We start from the raw sequence: 23,179 nt of genomic DNA, 5'->3' as shown, positions 1-23,179 counted from the left end.
AAGCCTAGCTTTTTTAAAGGTTTTTAGTGTTGGAACTAGTGTTTAAACTTTAAAAAGACATTTCTTCCATATTGTTTGCACAGCACTAGACATCTTTGTTTAATCACCACTTTGTTTGCTGGGGTTGTGTGAGCCTGCAAAAGTCGTGCAAATGAGTATAAGTTAAATAAAATGTTAAAAAGAAAAATTACGAACACAAGTAATACAGTAAATGTTAAACTAACCTACTAACTATAATGAATGTATAATAATAAATGGCCACACAGAAACAACACACGTGATGATAATCAGGTAATATTACAGGTTCAGCATCTAGAAGGCTGCATTATGTATGAAATATGCCATCAGTTCTAAAGATCTCACGCAGACGTTTCTCAGGTTAAAATAACATAGATTCTGAGCACATACGCCTAAAGCATCACCAGATACAGCACCTGCCTGAACATCTCTTCTTGAGCAAAAATGACCTGAATAAGAACCACAGAGTATAGATGAAGTGTCTGAAAATGAATAACCCATCAAGAGTCTCTGCTATGAAACTCCAATTAGGACCGGGTTCTCATCTCTTGTGTCCTGTGGGAAAATCAATACAGGAATACAGGAGCTGCCTTGACACTAATGTACTCAGAGCCCTCTTTCCCATCACTTCGCTTCACAGGAGCAATAACCAAACAAAACATATTCACTGTCAGGCTGCAGCCCAGGTTGGTCCCACAATGTCTGCTCACCATCGCCTGCTGCAGAAAATCTGTTTATTAAGATGGACGAAGTCCATTAACGGGAAAGTCTAGTTTAAAGTTCTCTGAATTCTTGTTCTTCTGTTTGGTTTTTATATATTTTGTGAAAAGATGAACTGAGCTTCAGGTCTGTTATAACTGATGTGCAAGAGGAGACTGTTTTCAAAAAACTGAGCAGCTTCTCTTTCATCCCTTTTTTTTTCTTTTTTATATATATTTTTTTAAAAGCACCATTATCCACTCCAGCTCTGCCAGATCCAGTAGTGGCTCCATTATGGCAAAACCATGTAGTGCAACATGCAAAAAGCTCCTAAGATTATACAAATACTCCACAGATTAAGTGTATGAATACATATAGAATATTTTTACTGTATTCAGTGATCTAACTCTAATCCCATCTAGGTAAAAAAATGTACATTATGTTAGCATCATATGAGCCTAAAACAGCTTAGCCTGTGAAGGTTAGAAATGATTTACTAACATGGTGTGAAGAGGAAAATTTTAGACCAGTTTTACACATGAAGAAACTCTTTTCAGACCTTTGGTTAAACAATAAGTTAATGCCTGACTGATGGGTTAAAGTGACTTTTACAGCTGCCAATGGTGCATTTAATTTAGTGGGGGCTCCTCTTTTAAAATGTACAAGAGAGAATTTACATGCATCATGCGGCGTGATTTCCAACAGGCTTTTCATCAAGTCAGTGCATGTAAATAGCACACCATTTCTAGCTTATCTCATGTGTCATTGCAAATGCATTTGAACTGTTTCTGTGCATCTATATATGCTGTTAAAATGACAGGTCAATGGTCAGGTTAAAGTTAAAAATGCAAAGTAATTGGACACATCTTGCTGTGTCATTGTCATGTTATTCATGAGACCAAGATAGACTAGCATTATTTATCACCCAATGAAAGCTTGCCTTAAAACCTTTATTTGAAACGCCTGTGACAGTTGCTGTTAGAAGGAGGTGCTGCAGGGAACACAGTGTTATTTACACTGACAGCCTGTTACATAAATTAAAAGGTGTATCTTAGTCTACAATGACAGCTGGCTATTAGGTAACTAAATTAAAAATCCCACTGTTTGCGATGGACTGGTGATCTATCCAGGGTGTACCTGCCTCTCGTCTGCTAATTGCTGGGATAGACTCCAGCTTCCCCACAACCCTGAATTTGACTAAGCAGTGTAGAAAATGAATGAATGTATGAATGAAATTCAATTGAATAACACTTTAATATTCCCCAAAGAGAAGCAATGCGGTGTAAAGTGAAAAATTAAATCAATTAAACAACTTTTGGAAAGTTGGAAGCTAAAAGAAGTTACGTTTTGGAAGATTGTTTTTGTAGTTAAAAAAGCATGTCCAGGATTAAATCTGTCCTCCTGTACTCTTACTGCTCTGATTTAGGTCTGAATATGTTCCAAAACTGCATGAGAGTCATGGTTACTCATGTTTAAAAAAGTGCCATTGAAGCCAGCACAGAAAAATCTCTCAAACATTTGATTTATCTAAAGGAATATAAGTAGAAAATGTCAGTGATTACAGCTTCTGAAAGAGCGCCATGTTAGAATGAGAAAAATAAAAGTGTTTGCTTTTTTCTCATTTTTACTTTGTGTTGGGGTTTTATGATTTCATCATCACTTCGTTCTTGTACCCCGACCATCACAACCGTAAAAAATGTGAATCAGTTAAAACTAAGACTGAAATCTTACAACACGTATGTAAAAGTTTGTTTAATGAAGCAAATTAATTAAACAAGTTTGTCCTCCTATAATTAAACAGTGAAAAGAGTTTCTAAAATTCTTCATTTGGTACAAGAAAAAGAATTCTCTACGTACTTTCTCAGTTAATAGAAGAAATCTGTCTGCCAGGATGAATAGTTGTGTCCACCATGTCTGAGAATTTGTATACCCATCAAGACAGAACCCCTTAATTTCTTTTTAAAGTCGTTTCGATGGTGCAGACCTGTAATTTCCACAATCTACCTACCCCCACTGTGATGGCTTGTCAAAGATGTTGCAACCAATTCACATATTTCTGTGACATCAATACACTTTAATATGTTTTTTAAACCATACTGACAAAATATATTCAGTTTCAAAGTTAAGGTAAAAGATGTTTGTTTTTACCTTGACATGTTTTGACTGGCGTCTGCAGTCGTCCTCAGAAACATGTCAAGGTAAAAACAAACATCTTCTACCTTAACTTTGTCAGAAAGAAGAAACTGTGAATATATTAAAGAAGAAAACTAAATCAACCTTTCTGAGCATGCTGGCAACTCGTTAAATGCTCAGTGGTCCAGTTTTGGTTTTCATAGCATGTTTCCTAGTTTGCTTCACTATAAGCCAGATTAGTTGAGTTTGGTAGAAATTTGATGAAAACCTGTTTCCCTAAACTACTTTAGTTGTTATACTTGCTGAAACTAAACAGGTTACGTTGTATAGACAGAAGCGATCATTAGTCTTTTCTATTAGTTAATTAATTTTCTTTATACCCCCAAATTGTTTGAACTAACTCTCTTTTTCTGTCTTGCTGAACCTTCCATCCCATTTTCTTCTTCTTTTTTTTTTTCTTTTCTTTTAGTATTGTAATTGGGTAGGGGGCAGCAGCTTGCCCAGCTCCACAAATGGGGTCTGAAGATTGAACCTCCAGTCTGCCAATTTGAAAACAACCACTTGAGCCATGGCTGGTAAATTAACGTCAATACAGCGGCGTGTCCTTCCAGAGAAATATCATTGTTGTAGAAGACCAAAATCAATACTGCAGCATCTGTCCATACAGGATTATTCTTAAAGGGTCTGTTAACCTGAATCCTCAAAGAAGCACACGACAGGCAGCGATGCACATAATCCTGGCTTTATGTCCTTTGTGATTTTGTTCTACAAGTTCAATTCAATAATGGTAAATGAATCTGAGCAGCACTGAGAAAAGTCTTTTTAATTTCTTTTCAGAATGACAAATCTATAAAACCTCGACCCGTAGAATGGAAATCACACCACATGCACTGGAGGCTCAGGGCAAAAATGTATTCATTTACTTTATTTATTTAGTTTAATTAATTTAACTCTTCTTATTGCTTCATTCATGTTTACTTTTCCATTGCTGCTAACCTTAAAAATACCCCAAACCTGAGTAATAAGTGTGACATGGCTATTTGTTATATTAACTAGGTTCAGCAGAGAATAATTTCTTTAACGTATAACCGCATTCAGAAAATGATTAATTCTGCACCACGGTTACAGACTACTAAGAAAAATTATAAGAGCTTCTTGTTTTCCACAAGAAATGTTTTATTTATGAGTATGATTATAGCAGCTAGGTCATGAAAATATTATTTTCCCATGGTTTGATATTTGTGTAAACTGTAAACAGTTAGGATGTTAGGTTAACTTATAAACTGTTTTTGTTTGCACATAGCTGTTAATATTCCTACAGGTGATATAGCATGATTATCAGTATATAACATTTCCTCTTCACCACTTTAAAACCCTGCAGTTTGCTGGCATTGCTGGCTTCCTCACTCACTGAACCCTAAAGACAAACCAGAAAATCTGCTGGGCGACTTCAGAAAAAACGTCTTTTCCTGCAGAGACACCCTCCTCACAGTTAACATTAGTGAAGTTCACATTTAAAGGAATGGCAGTCCAAAGTCAAAGCAAGTGAAAGGAGCTTAACACTGCCAACATTGTTGTCACTCATTCCAAGGATTCACTTGCATCTTTGGCTTTGAAGAACAGCGCTTCACAGACTCCACAAACTAAATTAAGTCTAAAATGGGATTAGGGTCCCACATCACAGCATCAGTGTGGCAGGGAAAGAATCTTTGAAGAAATGGCATTAAGACACAGACAAAGATGCTTCAGACACACACACATGCAAATATGTTTAAGTTATCCCTATCGGACTGATCCACTTGAGTCCACCAGGTTTAATAGATTAGCTTCACTTTGTTAGCATGAGAAGAAAAGCATGCACATTTCTAATTATTTATGTCAAAAGCACAATAATTTGAATTGGTGTGATTTGTTTTTGTGTTCATTGTGAATGTTGAGGCCTGTGTGTGTGCACATTGTGCAGCGAGACGATCGTTACCGTAAATCCCCAGTTCATGATATCTCTATTCTCTCTGAGTGAGGTGAGAGAAGAGCTGACCTACATAGAAGGAGAGCAATTTGCACTCTTCCTGCTGGTGAGAGATTGCGTCCTTTCTGTCAGACAGCGTGTCGATGGTGTTGTAGCTGCAGGTCGGAAGGATGGGCTTTGGCTTATAGAGCCCAGTTTATATAAGGCACTTAAAAAGTAAATAAAGTTACATGCAGCTAACAGCATTACTTGTTCATGCAACGAAAAGACAATTTGTTGGTTTTTAATTGCTGCTCTGCTTATTAAATATAAATATGTTTACTTGCAGATTCAATTACTCAATTCCAAAATTATTGCTTTATTACACATAAATAAATTAATTTTAATAAATATTTTAAGACCCAATAGGTTAAGCAGGGATAAACTTGCTAAAGAAATTCCAGATTTGGTTTCACAAATAATCCTTTCACTTTCCATTAATCATCTCACTGCCACTCAGAAAAAATAGTCAGTAAAAACAAAACGTTTAAAATTTTAACAGAAAATCTGTGATTATTAATAAAACTTTACTTTTACATGGAATCAGCCTGAACTCTAAAAGTTTTTCCACTGTTTGAGTTCAGGTTGTGTAATTTGGGAGGTATTTGTATAACTTTTTATAGGAGCTTTATAAGCATTGTGGCAGGAATCATTGATTTAAGGCAGAGGTGTCAAACTCCGGTCCTCGAGGGCCATCCTGCAGGTATTTGTCGTTTTCCTGATCCAACACGTGATTCAAATCAAATGGATCCAACAGCTTCTTATCAACTTCTTCACAATGAGCCATTCATTTCACTCAGGTGTGTTGGAGCAGGGAAACAACAAAAACCTGCAGGATAGCGGCCCTCGAGGACCAGAGTTTGACATCTGTGATTTAAGATTTTTTTTTTTTTTTTTTTTTTTTTTCTAGGTCTTGGATGCATGTTGTTGCAAATTTACAGCAAAGCACTTCTGACCTTTGTTTAATTATTACTTTGTTGTTTTTTGTGTGTTTGTTTATTTTATATAACTGTAAATAACTTAAGGCATTAAAGGATTAAATGTAAAAGCTGCATCAGCTCCAGCTCTGTCTTCCTGTCCCACGTTGCTCAGGGCAGCAGTGGCAAACGCATGTTTGGCTGTTTGTCTGTTTATTCTACAGGATGTGTGATAAATGCTTTAGAGCTTAATTTATGACAAATTATTTGCTTTTTTCTATTTTCCGCTCCACGGATGTTCTTATTTAAACCCTCATTTGTGTGTAATACAGGAGAAAAATGCATATTTCAGATGCTGTTTATGGAATGTAGATCTGAACAACTTCTTGCATCTGAAATGAGCTCTTAATAAATTTAACATCCTAACAAATTAAGACAGAAATCAAGTGGACCAAACCAGATTTATTTGAATAAAAAAATGCAGTTATGTCAACCCTCTGCAGTGTATGCAGTGATCGTTAGGTTATATCTAATAATATTGAGCATAGTGATCACACATTACATTTTAATCTGTGCTAAACATGTGGTTTATGGTTCACTGAGTGACTTCAGTGAGAGTGGAAGATGCATCAGTCAAACCAACCATCCTATGGGTCCTTTGGCAGCTGTTTCACAGAGACACAGAGAAGATGAAGACACAATGAACCAGAGAAGTGTACTCATAGTTTATATAAGTAAGTCTGCTCAGGGGAAAAGCTGAATCAAATTAAAGGCAACATGAAACTCAAACTTTTTTGGATGAGTGTAGCTGAAGAATCATTACAACCTGTTTTATCCACCCCGACAGATAGAGGAAAATCAACTTAGGATTCCTCTGTCAGAATTTTGCTCTTGGCCTTTTTATTTTATAAGATAGAATAATTAAGACTGCTGCCTTAAAGCTGGAGCCTTTCTGAGCTGTCTGATCTCAGAGAAGCCTTTAGCTAAAACCATCAAACATTTATTTATTTTTTTGTTTTGTTTTTGTTTTTCTTCATAAGGTGCACAAGCGGCAGCAAACCCTTCCTCCTACCTCACTGTAAATAACTTATTCCTGGCTTGTAAAAGCTGAAGACTGGATGTACAAAGAAGAAAAAAGAAAAAACAACTAATGAATAAATAAATAAATAAAAATGTAATCAAACAATATCCTGTGCTGCTGGAGATATTTGTATCACTTGCTATGACTGAAAGCTTCATAACAGGAATGAAATTAATCTTGCTGTGAGATGATCATGTCCATTCATGTTAACGCTTATTTAAAGCTTATTGCTGTACCTTAAAAAGCAGATGCAGAATCCTCTGTTGCCATGACAACGCTACTCAGATCACTACCTGAATTGTCCTGTTTTAAAGCTGTTTGCTTCATCATTACTGGACTCTGTCTCTGTCTGCAGACCTGTTGACCCCGATGGTCTGCAGAAACACAACCACATTCAGAGCCGCTGAAAAACAGAATTACAGTTTGTTATGACTGTCTTGCAGGAGGGGATGGAGGGGGTTTTGTTTTTGTTGTCCTAGCTCACAGTGTGCATTTTGAACCTCAATTTGACCTTCCTCTGCTGTAGGCCTCAAAACATACTTTTTTCTTTCCAAACTCTGCAGAACACATCGTTATAAGAACAAGGCATGGGAAGTATTTTAGTGTAGGAGCAGGATCAACTATGAAATGAGTGACAGGCTGTTTCAGTTCTGATAAGTTGGCCTGGAATAAGGAAGCTGGATTGAGGACCTCATGTTTCTGTGTGAGGTCCCAATCTGAGGAAAACATCATTTTAGGTAGCTTGGGCTGGGCTCCTCCATCCTCTCGCTGTGTGGCCCTTCTTCATAGTCAAACTCAGATAACACCGACAGCAAAGATGGCAATGTGATTACTGTTTTTTATTATTTTCAGCTTGCAGTTCAGCACTGAAGTGCTGATGCAGCGAGGTGACTCTGCATAATAAGTCAGGGATAGCAGAAGGGCCACACTCCAGGGACTGTGATTAACTCTCACCTTATCCAAAGAACACCAAGCCATTACAGAAAAATTATTTCTCAATTTACTGTCTGGGCAGGCTTTGAAAGAGAGGCCATTTCTGAGAGTGAGTACAACATAAAACACGGAAAAATGAAGATGCCTCTCCTTGTAGGAACTCAGAGAGTAATACTCGTGTAAATGAGGTCTGGAGCAATGTGTAGTAGCCTAACGATTAGCTCTTTGCAGCCCAGAACTTGATATGCGACGGTGTTTGGACTGTTTGTGTGTGCTCCATCTCTCCAGTAAATAACAGTTTTTCACTTGTAGCACTGCCTCCAGTCTCACACTCCTTCTCATTAGTTTAAACAAGTTGTTGCATAGCTGTAGTAGTTCTTATAATGATGTTAGTACTGCTAGGAAGTGGATTTGTATGAATTTGTAGAAATAGGTTGTTTTAGCTGAGCAGTGGTAGCAGAAGCAGTTAAATAAATATAAAAAAAAAATGCAAATTTCCTCCGCAGTCCCATAGTAGTACTGGTTCTTTTCTCCAGTACAGTCAGTATGACTGCAGGTGTTCTTTTCAGGCTAGCGTGTGGTGATGTGTGATACCACCGATTTGTTCCCTGAGCCAATGTAAACTTCAGGGGAGTTTAGCTGATACTAATCTGATACAAAACATTATGTTTGGAAAATAAAAATCAAAATGTGTTTATTTTTGATAATAGCTTCATAAAAATGCTGCACATCACCAACAGCTCCATATTTCTCCCTCTGTACCTGGATAATACCTGTCTCCTGAACCCAAGGACCAGTCTGTTTCGGCCTAGCGTGTCTGGTCCCCCTCATATTCCGTGTTATGATTGATTCTCAGATGTTTAATGAGGTTTGTGTTGTTGCCCTGACACCCAGTGTCTTTCAAAATGCATCACATACCACATCGTTGCTGTTTGTGAAGCTGAAGTAGCTCCACTGTGTTTGCCGTTGTTGTCGACTGGACTGAGGGAGCACTAAGCTAGAAAAGGGCGTACCCATACTCTGGAATCAATACTTCAGTGGCTGCCAGTCAAACTATTTGATTAGAAAACGTGCCATTTGTTTTCACTTTTGAGATTTTTAGGCAATAAAATTACATATAAAAAACAACCCAGGTGTATTCTGTCCTCGTCACATGATTATGGTAGCCTATCAGATTGCATGATGATGATGATGATTTATGGTGTTTTGTGTTTTTACTGGTTTAATGCAGACACTATGTTCCTTCAATTGAAGAAATTGTATTAATTTATATAAATTTGTCATATTTTTTCATTGTTTGAAAAATAATTATTTTCTTCTCTTTTTCTTTAATTTACTCATTGATGTATTTTATCCTTGTTTAAAAATTTCTTTCTAGTATTTATGTGCATGAGCTTTATTTATATTTCATGTTGCCCTTGCATTAAATATATTAATGCACACTGTACAATTATGTGATTATCCTTTAAGGGACCAAAAGTATCAGTACTGGTGCAGATATCGATGAAAAATACCATCAAATGATGGTATCATATTATAAGGAAAAATGTTGGTATTGCCCACACTTGCACTGAGTAACTTAGTGAGTTATTTAGTCAAGATCCTGATAGCATGGTTAATTTTCTTGTTAGTGATACACTACACATTTACTTACTAATATATAGATATTTAAAAGAGAATAGATTCTAGAGCATAAATATCTGGTCTCAAAAGGTTTCAATATTTCAGTATCGATCTGCACACTGTTTCTAATATCTCCCTACGTTCCTTACTTAAAGGCAATTTGTGGTTTTAGCTTCTGGTCATGCACAAGGTCTTTATGAAGTAACCCGGATCAGTTCATTCAGAGCGATGAGCAAAGCAGCACTGACATAAATTTATCAAGCAAAGCAATTAGACATTAACAGAAAAAACATTTTATAATATATCCGTTATTTTTTTATGGCTCATCTGAGACTCCAAAGTTTCACCATCATCCACATTATCACCTAAAAAGCATCCTGTTTTTGTAAAGTTGCAGCAAACAGAGTTCTGTACGTCCATCACTAACCTGTTACCAACAGGCTTTCTTTAATTTAAGGTGGTTCCTTCAGGGGTACGCAAACAATGTGCAGCACAGTCATGTGAAAACTTTGGCTGGTGCTTAGCTATCGAACTTTAACGTAGCCTGAGTAGACGTGATGCCTTGTGAAGATATTCTCACACAGATGATAACTGCACTATAAATAAACTAAAGATCTGTGGAATACTTTCCTTCATTTTACGGCCTCTGAAAGCTCTTCTTTGTGTTTTACTGTGTTTTCAAAATGATCATTTCTTTCAGGGAATTAATAAAATGTCAAATGATGTTAATTTTCCATCTCCAATAACTTTACAAACCCAAGAGATGTGTGCAGTTATTGGCAGCTGTGCTTCTGTGTGGGTCTAGAAACCTGACTAACACGCGTTGTGGTTTCTCAGTTTTAACAGACGAACACCAGTGCACGATAGCAAACCACACACACTTCCTCTGAACAGAATGGGTGTGTGTTCTAAAATCCCCTCAAGTAATCTGTTTTTCAGATTGAAGTCAAAGTAACCATTAACACGATTGCACTTGATTTGAATCTATCACTGAAGCAATACAACTATGGCTCATTTAACTGTCTTTTAATCATGCAAACACCGTGAAAAATGTTTACCACAAAGTGAGAAGTTTCACACAAGCAGTCTGTTTGCTGAAGGACTTATTGTGCTGACAAACGCTTGTCATGAATAAAGATGGCTGCCGTGTTGACTCGTGGCAGCTAGGGAGTTTCTGTAGCAGTTGATTTATGTCCCGGGTTTTTTTTTTTTTTTTTTTTTTTTCCTTTTCTGTGTACATTGCTTTGTAAACACAGACAGCACACATTTAATATATCAAAGCCATCATATCTTAGAGGGACAGTTTGTATTTTTTAAACAAAACTTGGCAATGCTTCCAGAATTTGACTGTCGCCTCAAATTTTGATGCTTCACAGCTTTCTATTTGCAATAATTAATACAAACTACAACACAATGTGCATTCATTTAATCTATTGTTCTGTGTGTTTGGGGTTTAAGGGGAGAAGGATAAGGATTATGTACAGGTTTACCGTCGTTCGGGCTGCAGGTTGTAACCCACATCTTGTTTTTCTCTGCAGGGTTTGCAGGTGAAGACTGATTACGTTCCCCTGCTTCAGTCCCTGGCCACATATGGATGGAGACTCACCTGCGTGTTGCCAACTCCTGTACTCAAAAGGAACAGGTGATCACTCATCTATGAAAAGGGTCAATGAGTAATGTTTGACTTCTTATGACCTCTGTTGGCAGCTAGAGAAACTGCAAGAAAAGCAACTAGATGTGCTGGTGACATTTTTTACTGCTTTAGAAGGGTTTTATGTGTGTCCTGCAAAAAATTGTCAGTCCACAAACATGTTCAGATATGCATGCATCTTTGAGTTGAGAGTCCAAAAAGGCAAAGGGCAAAAAATGCATCAAGTCCTCACATGGCAAGAAAAATATACCTCATTATGCAAGGGTGCCTGTTTAAAGGACTGCTGTATAACTCTCATAGGGTTATTATCAATGTATTTCTTTTTTTCAGTGGTGAGGATTAAACCAGATCATGAAATATAAATGAATATTAATCTCCAGATTTCTTAAGAATATAAGTAGCACATCTTTGAAAAGACATAATTAAGTAATTCAGAAAGAACTACAAGAAAAGTTAAACTGAAAATGAGACTCACTTAAAAGCTAAAGTTAATATCAGCTTATTCATATTCTACAGCATTTCCTTTAAAGCTCCACATATAATATGCAAAAGTTATTTTCGAAGGAGGACATTTTTTTTTTCACAAAGATGAGCCTAAATCTGAGGTGAGCTTTGAGCAGCAGAGCTGCTGCAGCTGCATGCTTCTACAGGCAGCAGCTCTGACTTTGCTGGAAAATCTTTTAACAGAAATGTTACGGTTCCTCAGTAAGCTGATGCTGACTCATCACGCCCAGCTGCTATATGAGTGTACATTTGCTTACAGTCAAAACGGCCTCCCATGTTCTCAGACAGACTGAAGAGCTTCACATCAAAACAGTCTCTTCTTCAACAACTTGATGATTTACTGTCCTCTGCACAATTTATCCCACATAAGTACTTCTCTACTGTATCAGGCTATTTTTATGTTTTAACAAAAACAAAATGATGTCTTAGTTCTGGTTGCATTTTTATTGACTATTTAAATTTAATATAGGCTTTCATATCAACTTAACACTCAACCAACAATTAAATGCCTCTTAAAACATTAGTTACAACACTTAAAAATAATCTAATTAATGCTTCAATAGGGATTTAAAAAAAAAAGAAAAGATGCTCATCAGCATCAGCTAAACTAGAAGATCAGAATTTCAGTTTCATTCATCAAATTTAAACTGATCATAAAACATCTTGCATTTTTCATTTAAAGTTTAAAGGAATGATAATGAAAAAGAAAATTAAATGACTCACAATGAACTTCTTGAATTTCTTGTGTGTCCAATTTAAAGTTATTAGAGGACAACTGAATGATTTTAACTCCTCTGGGTCTAACATGGATTATTTTTTTACCTTTCTCCTTTAACTTTTAAACCATGGTGGTTTCTTGTTTGTCAGTCTCTTCTATCATGTAGAAAGCTGAAAACAGTATTAACAATAATCCTTTAAAATGGTGTAAAAGTAGAGGAAACCCTGCTGAGCATGTGCAATAGACTGCACACCAAACTTGTTTTCGTTTGTCACCTTCCAACCTTTAACCCCTCATCTATACTTCAAGAAAATTTTAAAGAGTATTTTTATGCCAACTGTAGGTCAAAACAAAAATGGGGATTTCTTTTCAGCCAGAGTGGTTGTAACTCTTGATGCATATGCTAGCATGAGGCTCTGTTTTAAGATCAGTCGTCCTCGCTAACAAAACTTTGATGTATGCTTCAACATGTGCAGTGTTTCCATTAGCAAACAGAGAGATTGTTTGTTCTGCCCCCACCTCAATCGGTCATGTTTGCTGCTCTTTGGAGGCATAACTGATTAATTACCTCCCTATTTTCATCTTTTGTTTTTTTCCTGCACCCCCTCTCTTCTCTACCCTCTTTCAAAATGCCACAACACAACAGCACAACATGGCTAATTAATCAGAGTCGGCCTAGATACAGAACAAGAAGGAGCTCCTTTTTCTCTGCATCTCCAAAACATTTAACACACCAAAATAATTGTTGATGATCCATTTCAGATTAGCATCAATCCTTACACTTGTTTTTGTGGCCACTTCATTTTTTAAACTAGAAATTTGCAAATGCTTGCTGTTTGTAGTTGAGAGGGTTTCCAGGCTGCACTTCATCTGGAGGGGTCAGATAAGTGTCAGCCATCTCAGTGGCGTCTGAAATTAATGCAAACGGGTGTTCAGCGGCTTCTCCACACAACATTAATTCTTGTAGTTGTCTCAGAGCAGGCGTTCATGTTCACCGCATTCAATTAATGTAGATGGTAATTACATTTTAGAGCCATTAACAACAGTAAATGTGAATTTCTCTGCATTAACTCTGGAACTATAAACAAAGAAAAAAGAGCGGTTCAGACAACGTTCTTATTCAAGCTGCAGCAAGTATATAAATTTGTTGGGTTTCAAATTGGAATCAACATATCAGACAGAAACAGTGGGGTGCAAGGGTGGGGGCCCGGGGGTTGAATGATATCCGTCCAGAGTTTCTTTAGGCTCTGGATATTGTGGGGCTATTATCCAGGCTGTCCTGGTTGACACGCATCTGCAGCATCTCATGGACAGTTACCCTGGACTTGCAGACCAGGGTGGTTGAAGAAAGAGGATGTGTTCCAGTTACAGGGGGTTGATACTCCTCAGCCTCCCTGGTAAGGTCTATTTATGGATCATGGTGAGAAGGTTCCAACGAATAGTCTAACCACCTGTTCATGAATCTGTGGTCCAGCTCTGCCCTCTTAGCAGAGTCCTGCAGGGTGCATGGGAGTTTGTCCAACCAGTCTACAAGTGCTTTGTTAACTTAGAGAAGGCTTTTGAGCATGTCTCTGGGGAAGTTCTGTAGGGAGTGCTTCAGGAATAATAGGGCCGAGTGTCATACAGGATCAGTACAATGCTGTGGACTCTGCATCGCCTGAGGCAAAAGGCAAAATTCTCAAGTTACCAGTTGATGTTCCCACCCTCACCTATGGTCACGAGCTGTGGATATCGACTGAAAGAACAAAATTGTGGATACAAGCATTTAAATGATTTTCATCCACTGGGTAACAGAATTCAGAGTTGGTCCATTGCTGCTCTACATCAGGAGGGACCAGAGGAGGTGGATCAGGAATCTGGTTAGGATGCCTCTCAGGTGGGATGCCCCAGGCACATCTTACTGGGAGGTGACACTGATGTAGACCCAAGACACACTGGAGAAACTATGTCTCTGGACTTTCCTGTTTAAGCTGCTGCAACCAGACCTCAGATAAGCAGTAGACGATGGATGGTTGAGAATTAAATTGTCAACATCTCAGAAAAAATGTTTTAGGTATATTTTCTTTGAAACCTGTGCAGCAGATTTATGCGGTAGGCTTTTATCTAAAAAAAAAAAAGAACATCAACAGATATATTCACACACCCCCACAAATAAGCCACATTCTGCACAGCTTCATGTTATTATAGTGGCTGACAGTGGCAGCCAAAACTAGGTTCAGTAAAGGCCTGTAATTTTCCAAGACATCCACTCCTTTCTGATTTAATGGGCTGAGGCTTTTTTTCTGGTTAGTTATCAGCTTTGATTTACCAGGAAGTCGTCCAGCATTCTTGACAGCCTTGAAAATAGCTTATGGATAAATGCTGAAAGGAAGGATGTAATGGAAAACGGAGGTTGTGGTGGGCTTTTGGTGGTTTAGATTGCAATCCCTCTGCAAGTCTATTTAAAGTTGAGATGGGGAAGATTTGTTGAAGGGTTTTATCCATCGTAAATCTGACAGATTTTTCTTAAGTGTAAGGCTGAGCAGGCAGCTTGGCTTTAGAAAGCCAGAAACTTTGTTTTTTTTTGTGTGTGTTTTTTTTTTCTTGTGCATTCATCTTGTTAAAGCACACATCTCCCTTTCAGCCTCATCTAATAATAGCAACACAGAAATAGAGGGAATAACACATAAACAAACAATAAACCCATCACAAATCAGGCCGCCACAGCAGATAAAACTTGAGCTGGCAGCTATTAAGTGAGCACTTGGCAAAGAAAGCAGCTGTGCATAACAAAGATGAGCAAGCAAAAAGAAACAAATGTGAAAGACAGGAAGCCCACTCAGAAAGAAATCTGCATTTCCTGCCCTGATTAATCTGTCAACGTGAGTACTTGTGCAGATTATCCCTCTCTGAACACAGAGCAGGGGAAGGAGGATTATGTTTGGGGAACAAAACAAAAAAGAAGAGCTGTAGAAGATGCTCAGAAGTTACACTCTCCGTTTCCTGAGAGATTTAAAACACAACAACGATAAAGTGGGGAGATGACACTGACAGATGACAGCAGTGAAGAGGTTGGGCAACAAATCTGAGCCTTTATCCTCAGTCTGTCAGATAAGAGTGTGAAGCATGGGCCGTCATTTGACTGTCTTGATGGATGGCCAAGGAGAGAGTGTGTTATCACCAGATTTTACCCCATTGGATTTATCTTGGAGGTTAGCAGCACAAAACAACAATAAATTATTCAAAATCTTCCAGGTTTAATGGTTGAAAATCCCCCTTTATTTTTTAGATAGTTTAAAATTAAGTGAGTATTAAAAGCAGATGTTTGATGGAAAACGATTTAATTCTCCCGTTTCCCTCCCTCTCTCTCCCCCTCTTTTTCAGCGATGGAGGTCTGTCCACCAAGCAGATTGTGTTCCTGCAGAGACCCGTCTTAGGCAGAAAGAGGAGGGAATCCAAGGTATACAACCTCATATTCCTCATATTTTAGCTGCTAAAGAATCTCCAGACATTCTTTCTGCTCACCAACGCCACCTTTTGCCAGCTCTACAGCTGGTTTAATTTAAATTTTGTTTAATTCCAACAAACTCAGCATGAACAAATGTGAACCAGCACCTTTCTCTCCTGCAGCAGACAGAATGTGTTATTTTAGGAACCAAGGGAGGTAATGCTTCCTTGCGTCCCTAACTACTGGTGATAACCTCCAAAGCTAACGTTTTTCTGAAGTGGAATGAAACCATGTTGATGCTTTCTGTGACCTGAATTTAAACTCCCATCACAACAGCAAATCTAATTGGCCCAAAGATTCATGGAATTGCTGGCGTAAACAAGATTTTCTTGTCCATTTCTCTGCTGTTTATTTCAGTCCTCTGTACCCCTGCAGTACAAGTTCTTCATGCAGCTGAGGACATCTTACATTCAATTTTTGTTTGTTCAGTCTTTTAGTGAGACTGAAAGCCTCCAGGCTACCCATAATTCCCCTCACAACGGCCCCAATTTCATTCTCAACATCAATGAGGCCATTGCAATATTAGATCCACTGTGATCCATGCTTAATTAAGTCTGTGTGTTCTGCTTTCTAGCCAAAATAATTATTTAACTAACATGCTTATGTAAATGTTTCAGAAATTAATCTTCAAGCCTCGGAACAAGTCCAACAAGAACTCCATTAAAGATCCCTCAAAGAACAAAAAGAAGAAGACAAAAACCGAGAAGGATGCCGAAGATCCAAAGATTCTTCAGGACAGCGAAAAGATCGAGAAGGAAGACAACAAGAATGAGGCTGACAGGGTGAATGCAGCAGCGGAAGAAGCAGCAAATGACAATGAGAAAGAGCGAGAGACAAAGTTTGAGGACGAAGGACAGACTGACGATGGGATGGAAATCAGCATCGAGAGCGACATAAAGAAAGATGGAGCTGCAGAGATGGAAAACAAAGAGGCAGAAAATACCACTGAGGAAGAAGAAAAAGAAAAATTAACACCAGATGGAGAGGGATCAAAAGAAAATGAAGAGCCTTTGGGAAATGGTGACGCCAAGGAAGTCAGTGAAACCGTTGCTACTGTCGAAACGCAGAGTGAGACCAAAGAAAAGGAGCTTGAAGGCGAAAGTGTGATGGAAAACGGGATAGAGACAGATGAAGAGAAAGATGAAGGTGAGGAGATTAAAAGCAAAAGAGAAGTGGAAGTGGAGGTTATCACTAAGGGGACTGTGGCAGATCCACAGGCCACAAATCAAAGCCCAGAAGAAGCTCAAGAGTAGCAAACAGATCTGGTCATTGTCCCGCCCCCCCCCCCGCCCTACCTCTGAAATCCCTCCTTTAAAGAACTGGTTCACAGTGCCATCCCTAATCCAAATTAATGGGGCTTTGTTCCCCATCGCTGCAGCATCCTCTAAACCCCAACCATCCCCAGAAACCTGTGGCGGTGTCGCCATGGAAAAACTTCATGTAACTTCAGGCATCAGTTCTACTGTAAAACCACAAATACTGAATGTATCCCAACACAGGAGATGCTGGTTCAAGCCAGTCTGTGTGCAGTCACTGGAGTCACTGGATGCTGATTAACAGAGGACTGAGAACGATGCCAAAAGCAGAAGAGGTGCAGAATGATGCAAATTTTAAAAGGCCAAGTCATGCCTGCAATGAAAATGGCTCAATTTTGAAGTAAAATCTTGATTATTTGCACACAGATTTGTGCTGTTGACCCAACACGTGTTGAAACAATTTTTTTTTTTTTTTCAAGTTCCCTCTATCAGAACTTGAACTTCCCCAGAAAAATTACAGTTTTACTGACAGGAATAACATCCTTTTAGTAAAATTCATCATTTAAGAGGACAAGATAAATTTCATTTAGCAAGGTTTTTCAGCTCTGGGAGATTTATTAAATTTTTATGTAACTTTTCTGTGTTGAATGGTTTACAATACATAAACTTCAGTGTCAGTCGGAGTCAACAGTAAATTTTCAAATTACAACAATATATATTCTGGGCTTATAAGTCACGGTTCACATATTATTCCACAGCAGAAAACAGTGTAAAACACACAGATTTCTCACACCTGATGGGAATCTTAAGATGCAGGTATGAATATTGGGCCTGTTTTTTACTCAAACTGATTGGACAGTAAAAACTCAATCACATATCAATCAAAATAAAATCCATTTTTATGATAGACATTGCAAATATGGGATTTCTGTTGTCATAGAGGCTGCAGTGTCAGAACAGTGTCTTTCTACGCCACCTGTGGCATTTTTCACATGTATTTTTAAATGCATTTTCAACCTTTGCCATGTCGTTTCAATAGTTAACATGGTAAAAGAAGGTAAAAGAGAGGGGTTGTCAATCTCTCACAGTGCATAGCATGAATTAATTCTTTCTCACTCAAACTCTTGATAATTACTAAACATTCAAAGTAGCCATTTTTACGTCAGAGTGAGGGTGGCAATGTTTCATTTACAGCTTTAACCTCAACAATCGTTTGTGAGAGTTGATTGCAGTTCAGAATACATATGTGTAAAATTTTATCCCATACATCAGCCCGAACACAGAAAATAAAATAAAAATGTCACCAGTCAGCTCATCACCTTCAGTGTTTTACTAACTAGCATTCCAACAATGTGACCAAACTTTAGTTTTTTCTGCCACATCCTGGTGTGTCCAGGAATTCAAGGAGGTGATGAGCGCTGAATCGTTCTTGCAGGTAACACAGAATGAAAAATGACACCATCGGTCTGTCCTTAAAGGGCTGACAGAGCAAAGCATGGTGAGCTTTTTTCATCTGGCCAGATTCTTACACAGAAAAAGCAGTTCATGAAACTGAAAACAAGGCATGTGGGCTCCAGATCATTGACAAGACACAGGCCCGCTTCAATCCCCTGACAAACAATGTAGAGGCAGGTAAGCCCTAGAAAACGTCCCACCATTCCCTGTTCCTTTCCGAATCGGGATGCAGAGGGAATTTTTAGTAGGACGCAGGTAGAAAGCGAGGAAAAAAGCATTTGTTGCGACAGGCAATCTAAAGTAGGTTGAGGAGGTATTTGTTTACGTTGAGCTCTAAGCCATCAAGTGCTTCAAAGAGCTGATAATCACTCTTTGGTGTGGTGTGCTAAGCTCACCTTGCATACAGAATGTTCCATGTTCAAAAGCCAAGTTAGATAAGGATGTGAAATTCAGCTGAATGTTTGCACCTCAAGGGCAGAACTCATATTTAGACACACATTTAGCTTTACATACAAGGGCAAAGGTTTATTCCTGGCAAAGTTGCATTTTTAACTTGTCCATGGGGAGAAAATGTTGAGCTGTGTGTTGAGAACATGGCCTTGTTATCCACTAAACCTATAACTGAAGCTCGAGAGAGAGAAACCAAGACAAAGAAAAGGTTGTAGTGAAAGAGACAGACCTCAGAGCATTTGAGAGGTAAACAAAAGAAAAAAATAGGTTCATTTAAAGCAACAACTATTTGCATCCACCACTCCCCACAGATATTCCCCTCATTATTTTACCTCCAGCTCTTTAAGCACCTCTTACTGACAACAGCCGAGTCGTAATGTGCTGCCATGTGGCATCGTGGTGCTTTCTATTTTAAAGGTAGAAAGGGAGGAAGATGGTGACGTTAATGGCGAGCTCTCTGAGGCTCACTAATGGATTTTGTCAGTGGGGGATCTGTCAGTAATCATGCATTTATAATGGGGGGTCACTTCTTGGGAAGGCATTGACAACAAAACACCTCATGTCAAAGCTCCACATTTAACAGTGATGTCATAAGGAATACTTTGCACAGAGCAGGATGACTTTTTTAGAGGAAAAGATCTGGACTTAAATCTCAAAACCTTTTGGAGAAAATCTAACTACTGAACCATTTGGTTGATGAGAACGATAAAACTTCCTGCTGTCCTGCTTCATCGTTTGTCACAATTTGGATATTTTGTTTTATGAGAATAAATTATAGCATCGTCAAAGAAATGCTTCTTTCTAGAGAAGAAGCTCTACAATTACATACAACAGAGATCGATTGTGCTGAATAAGTGCTCTCCGTTTAGGGAATTAATCCACGCGCCGCTGAGATTTCTTTCAATGTAAAGTGGCAAATGTTTTTGTGTAAAGTAGAATATAAAACTGTGACCAGTTTAGCCTTATTACTATACTGTAAATGGCCCACAATCTGCTATTAGAAAGTGTCTTTTAGAGGCATATTGGTGATGTAAGTGTTGTATGTATGTTAGAGTCAAACAGGAAGGGTTTCGCTCCAGTTTGTGTCGGTGTTTTAAAGGATGTCTCTTGTTTTTATTAACTGGAGGTGAAAGCGAGACGGGAAAAGTGTTTGTCCATCTGAAGGTGTTATGTTGCAGATTTATTTCTAACATGTTCTGAACACTTTCTTTGTTGTGAATGTTGTTTTTTGAGTCAAGAGACTTCTACTGTGGTCTTTGTGTTACCTCTGCTGTTCTGCTAAAGCTTGCAAAAATGTATTGCTGACTGACGCTTCGAGCTACCTCCTGAGGGCTGTTGTTAGTTTTGAGCTGCAAGGTCGCCAAACGCGTGACCTCCTGAAGCATATGCTCCTTGTCCTCTTCGCCCTCCGCTAACACGGAGACCAAAACTGTGAGCATGAGGTCATGGTTAATGGCAGACAAGGTCAAGAGTCATTTTTGAGTCATAATGGATTTTCCACAGCTGTACACATAAGCGTTTGCATTAGCACATGACTGAAAACTCTAAATTATGGTAGAATTCAGATACATTTCTCTTCTTAAACTTCTATAACTTTAAGCTTTCAGATGGTTGAGTTTTAATCAGAAATTTTTATTTTGTTTGGGCATAAAACCAGATGAGAACAGATAATTAGGAATATTTTAGACATTTCTCAGTTGAACCCTTGTCAGCTTGTTTCATACAAATTAAATGAATTAAATTCCCATTTGTGTTGAAATTTGAACCCTTATTTGTTTTGTGAAGATGAGTTCAGTTCAGCGCTGCTACCTTTCTCCCTTGTGTGTTTTTTAATCTAAAAGCCATGACATACAGCCTTTGGCATCCTGTGAAAACAGACGGATCGTATTCCGTTTTGCCTGTGGAAGCATATTCTGGAAAATAAATTAAACAACGAGATGATCTCAAGTGACACGACTATTTTTCAACTCCCACCACATTCCAGTTGGACATCCACAAACATGGATGATGGCAACCTTGGCAGCAGTAACAATCGGCTCGGCATCCGCTCGTCCTCTATCTGAGGCCGCGGCCTTCGCAACGCCATCTCTGCCCGATAAGCACTGATTGGTCGCTTTGCAGTCTAACCTCTGACATGAATCCTCCCCAGAGATCGTGGGTAATTGGGAATTTTCTTTTTATTTATTTTTTTATTTAGCCTGGTATATTAACACAGACAGGGAGAGAAAAGTGAGGGAGAATCTGATGCTTCATCAGTTAAACGATGCTGAATCATGTTAACATCTCTGTGCTTGAAAAGGAGGAAACCTTTGACTAATGTTAGACTTCAATATACATCTGCAGCCCTCTTCTCTTTCATGTATAAAAAAATGATATACAGCTCTGGCTTTTATCAGCATAAATGTCTCTGAGCCTCAGTAGTGGCGCTGGTGCAATCGTTCTTGGTAATGCTGTATAAAGCGTAATGGTTCATTTCCTGTGTGCTACTATGATGTGAAACAGCCCGAGCAGAAATGACAGAACATGATACAATAGGATGCAGCCTCTTTTTGTGTGTGTGTGTGTGTGTTGTCACTTTAGCTTGCTCACAGCCTCTGGAAAATGTATTCTTAGATTTTTGTCTCTGATGTGAGTTTTTTTTTTTTTTTTAATCACCTCAGTTGCCATCTTGAATGTTGAGTATCTTTGATCATGTGCTGTTGTCACTTGCATTGCTATTGAGGAAGAAAAAGTATTCTTTATCTTTGCTATGTCCACATTCCTATTGTTCATGACATCTGTACAATTTGTATAATATAAAATGATTTATATTTAATGTCTACATGTGTCCTTGTTTCTTTTGTGTCAGGGGGGAAATAGTTTGTTAAAGCATCTGCTGTTAAGAGTCTTAGTTGCTTAAGATGTGCAAGATTTTCTTTATTGAGGGCTATTTGACTTATTTAAAAATGTCTTGATTTCTAAAAGGGGTGGAATAAAATGAAAAAAGGGGAAAATTTTAAGTCAAGACAGAAATTTTAAACAAAATAAGTTTTAGGTAGCTCAAGTGAAGCTCCTCATTTGCTGTTATGAATTAATATACTAGATCTGCTATAATAATTTCTATTAGCAGAAACCTAAACATTAGAGATAGATCTAAAGATGTCAAATAAACTCTTTCGGTGCCTCATCCTCTTAAAACCTGATGCACTCACATGGAAAATGTAAAATTCACATGTGTGCGTCGTGTCATTGTGTCATCAAACCCTACTCACAGAGAGGAGAAACCAGATCAGCACATGCAAGAAGAGGCATTTTATTTTTCTGAATGCCAACCTGCACTGAGGACATCAAAGCTGCTTTCTTGAGTTTGATTTCTATTCTGTTATGTGGATTTGTTTGCTGTTTTTTGTTCATTTGTGCAATTGAAATATTAAACAAAAGTAAGTGGTTTTGTATCAGAATAATACACAAAAGGAGGCAATTATAAGGCTTCTTGTAAAAATGCTGAGCACAAATGGGTTTTCAAAACACAAAACCATTTGTTTTTTAAAAGTTAGGGTAAATTATGGGGCTAAAAAAGATGCTAAAGTAAGTACAGTTCGGGAGCCAAAAGACCCGGCTCTTCTTTGGGAGCCGATGCAAAAGAGAAGGCTCTCTGAAAAGATCCGAACATCCCATCACTAGTTTGATTATCTGGATTAAAGGAAAGTTGGGGCAGTGATGTCATTACTTCAGGAAAGATGCTCATGGGTTATGAACACGTAAAAGAAATGGTGGCGTTTTTCAGATTTATTCATTTTGGGACCTTGGTTAATTTTTTTTAATCTGTTTTATCAGGTCTCTAAAGTTGATGAAATGTCCAAATAATAATAACTGAAAATAATAAACTTATTAGCCATAGCCTAAACTCGTCTCCATGTGGACATGACCTTAAGGTTGATCCTGTTTACTAAAGAAGGCACTAATGCTTTAGACGGTGCATTACCAGGGATAGAAATGTAAAGCTTCTGAAACTTCAGCTACTGATTGATACATTTTTCTTTAAAAAAAATAAATAAATAATAGAAGATCTGAACATTTTTCATTTAAATTTGCCACCTTGAACATGTTTTTTTTCCAAGTATGAGAAATAAATTAAAAACAAAACATTCCTCAAGAAAATCTTCATATGGATGTATTTTATCATATCGACATTTATTTAAATAATTAAAATAAGGATTCTAGTTTATTACATACAGTCTTTGCAGAGACAAAATAATACAAGACT

General features: G+C 38.0%; 1 protein-coding gene across 1 annotated transcript in view; it reads left to right on the top strand.

Moving 5' to 3' along the window:
- The window catches only part of LOC121641337 (raftlin-like), a 156,646-nt gene extending 138,178 nt beyond the window's left edge, over nucleotides 1-18,468 (top strand). The window contains exons 8-10 of the mRNA XM_041987422.1: nucleotides 10,951-11,054; nucleotides 15,649-15,724; nucleotides 16,390-18,468. Of these exons, the coding sequence (XP_041843356.1) occupies nucleotides 10,951-11,054; nucleotides 15,649-15,724; nucleotides 16,390-17,025 (816 nt within the window). The 3' untranslated portion in view covers nucleotides 17,026-18,468. The remainder of the gene's footprint in view (nucleotides 1-10,950; nucleotides 11,055-15,648; nucleotides 15,725-16,389) is intronic.
- The last annotated feature ends 4,711 nt before the right edge of the window (nucleotides 18,469-23,179 follow it).

Source organism: Melanotaenia boesemani, chromosome 6 (genome assembly GCF_017639745.1).
Source record: "Melanotaenia boesemani isolate fMelBoe1 chromosome 6, fMelBoe1.pri, whole genome shotgun sequence".
Lineage (NCBI taxonomy): Eukaryota > Metazoa > Chordata > Actinopteri > Atheriniformes > Melanotaeniidae > Melanotaenia > Melanotaenia boesemani.
The sequence above is the reverse complement of the archived record's forward strand: the minus strand, read 5'-3'. Positions and strand labels throughout refer to the sequence as shown.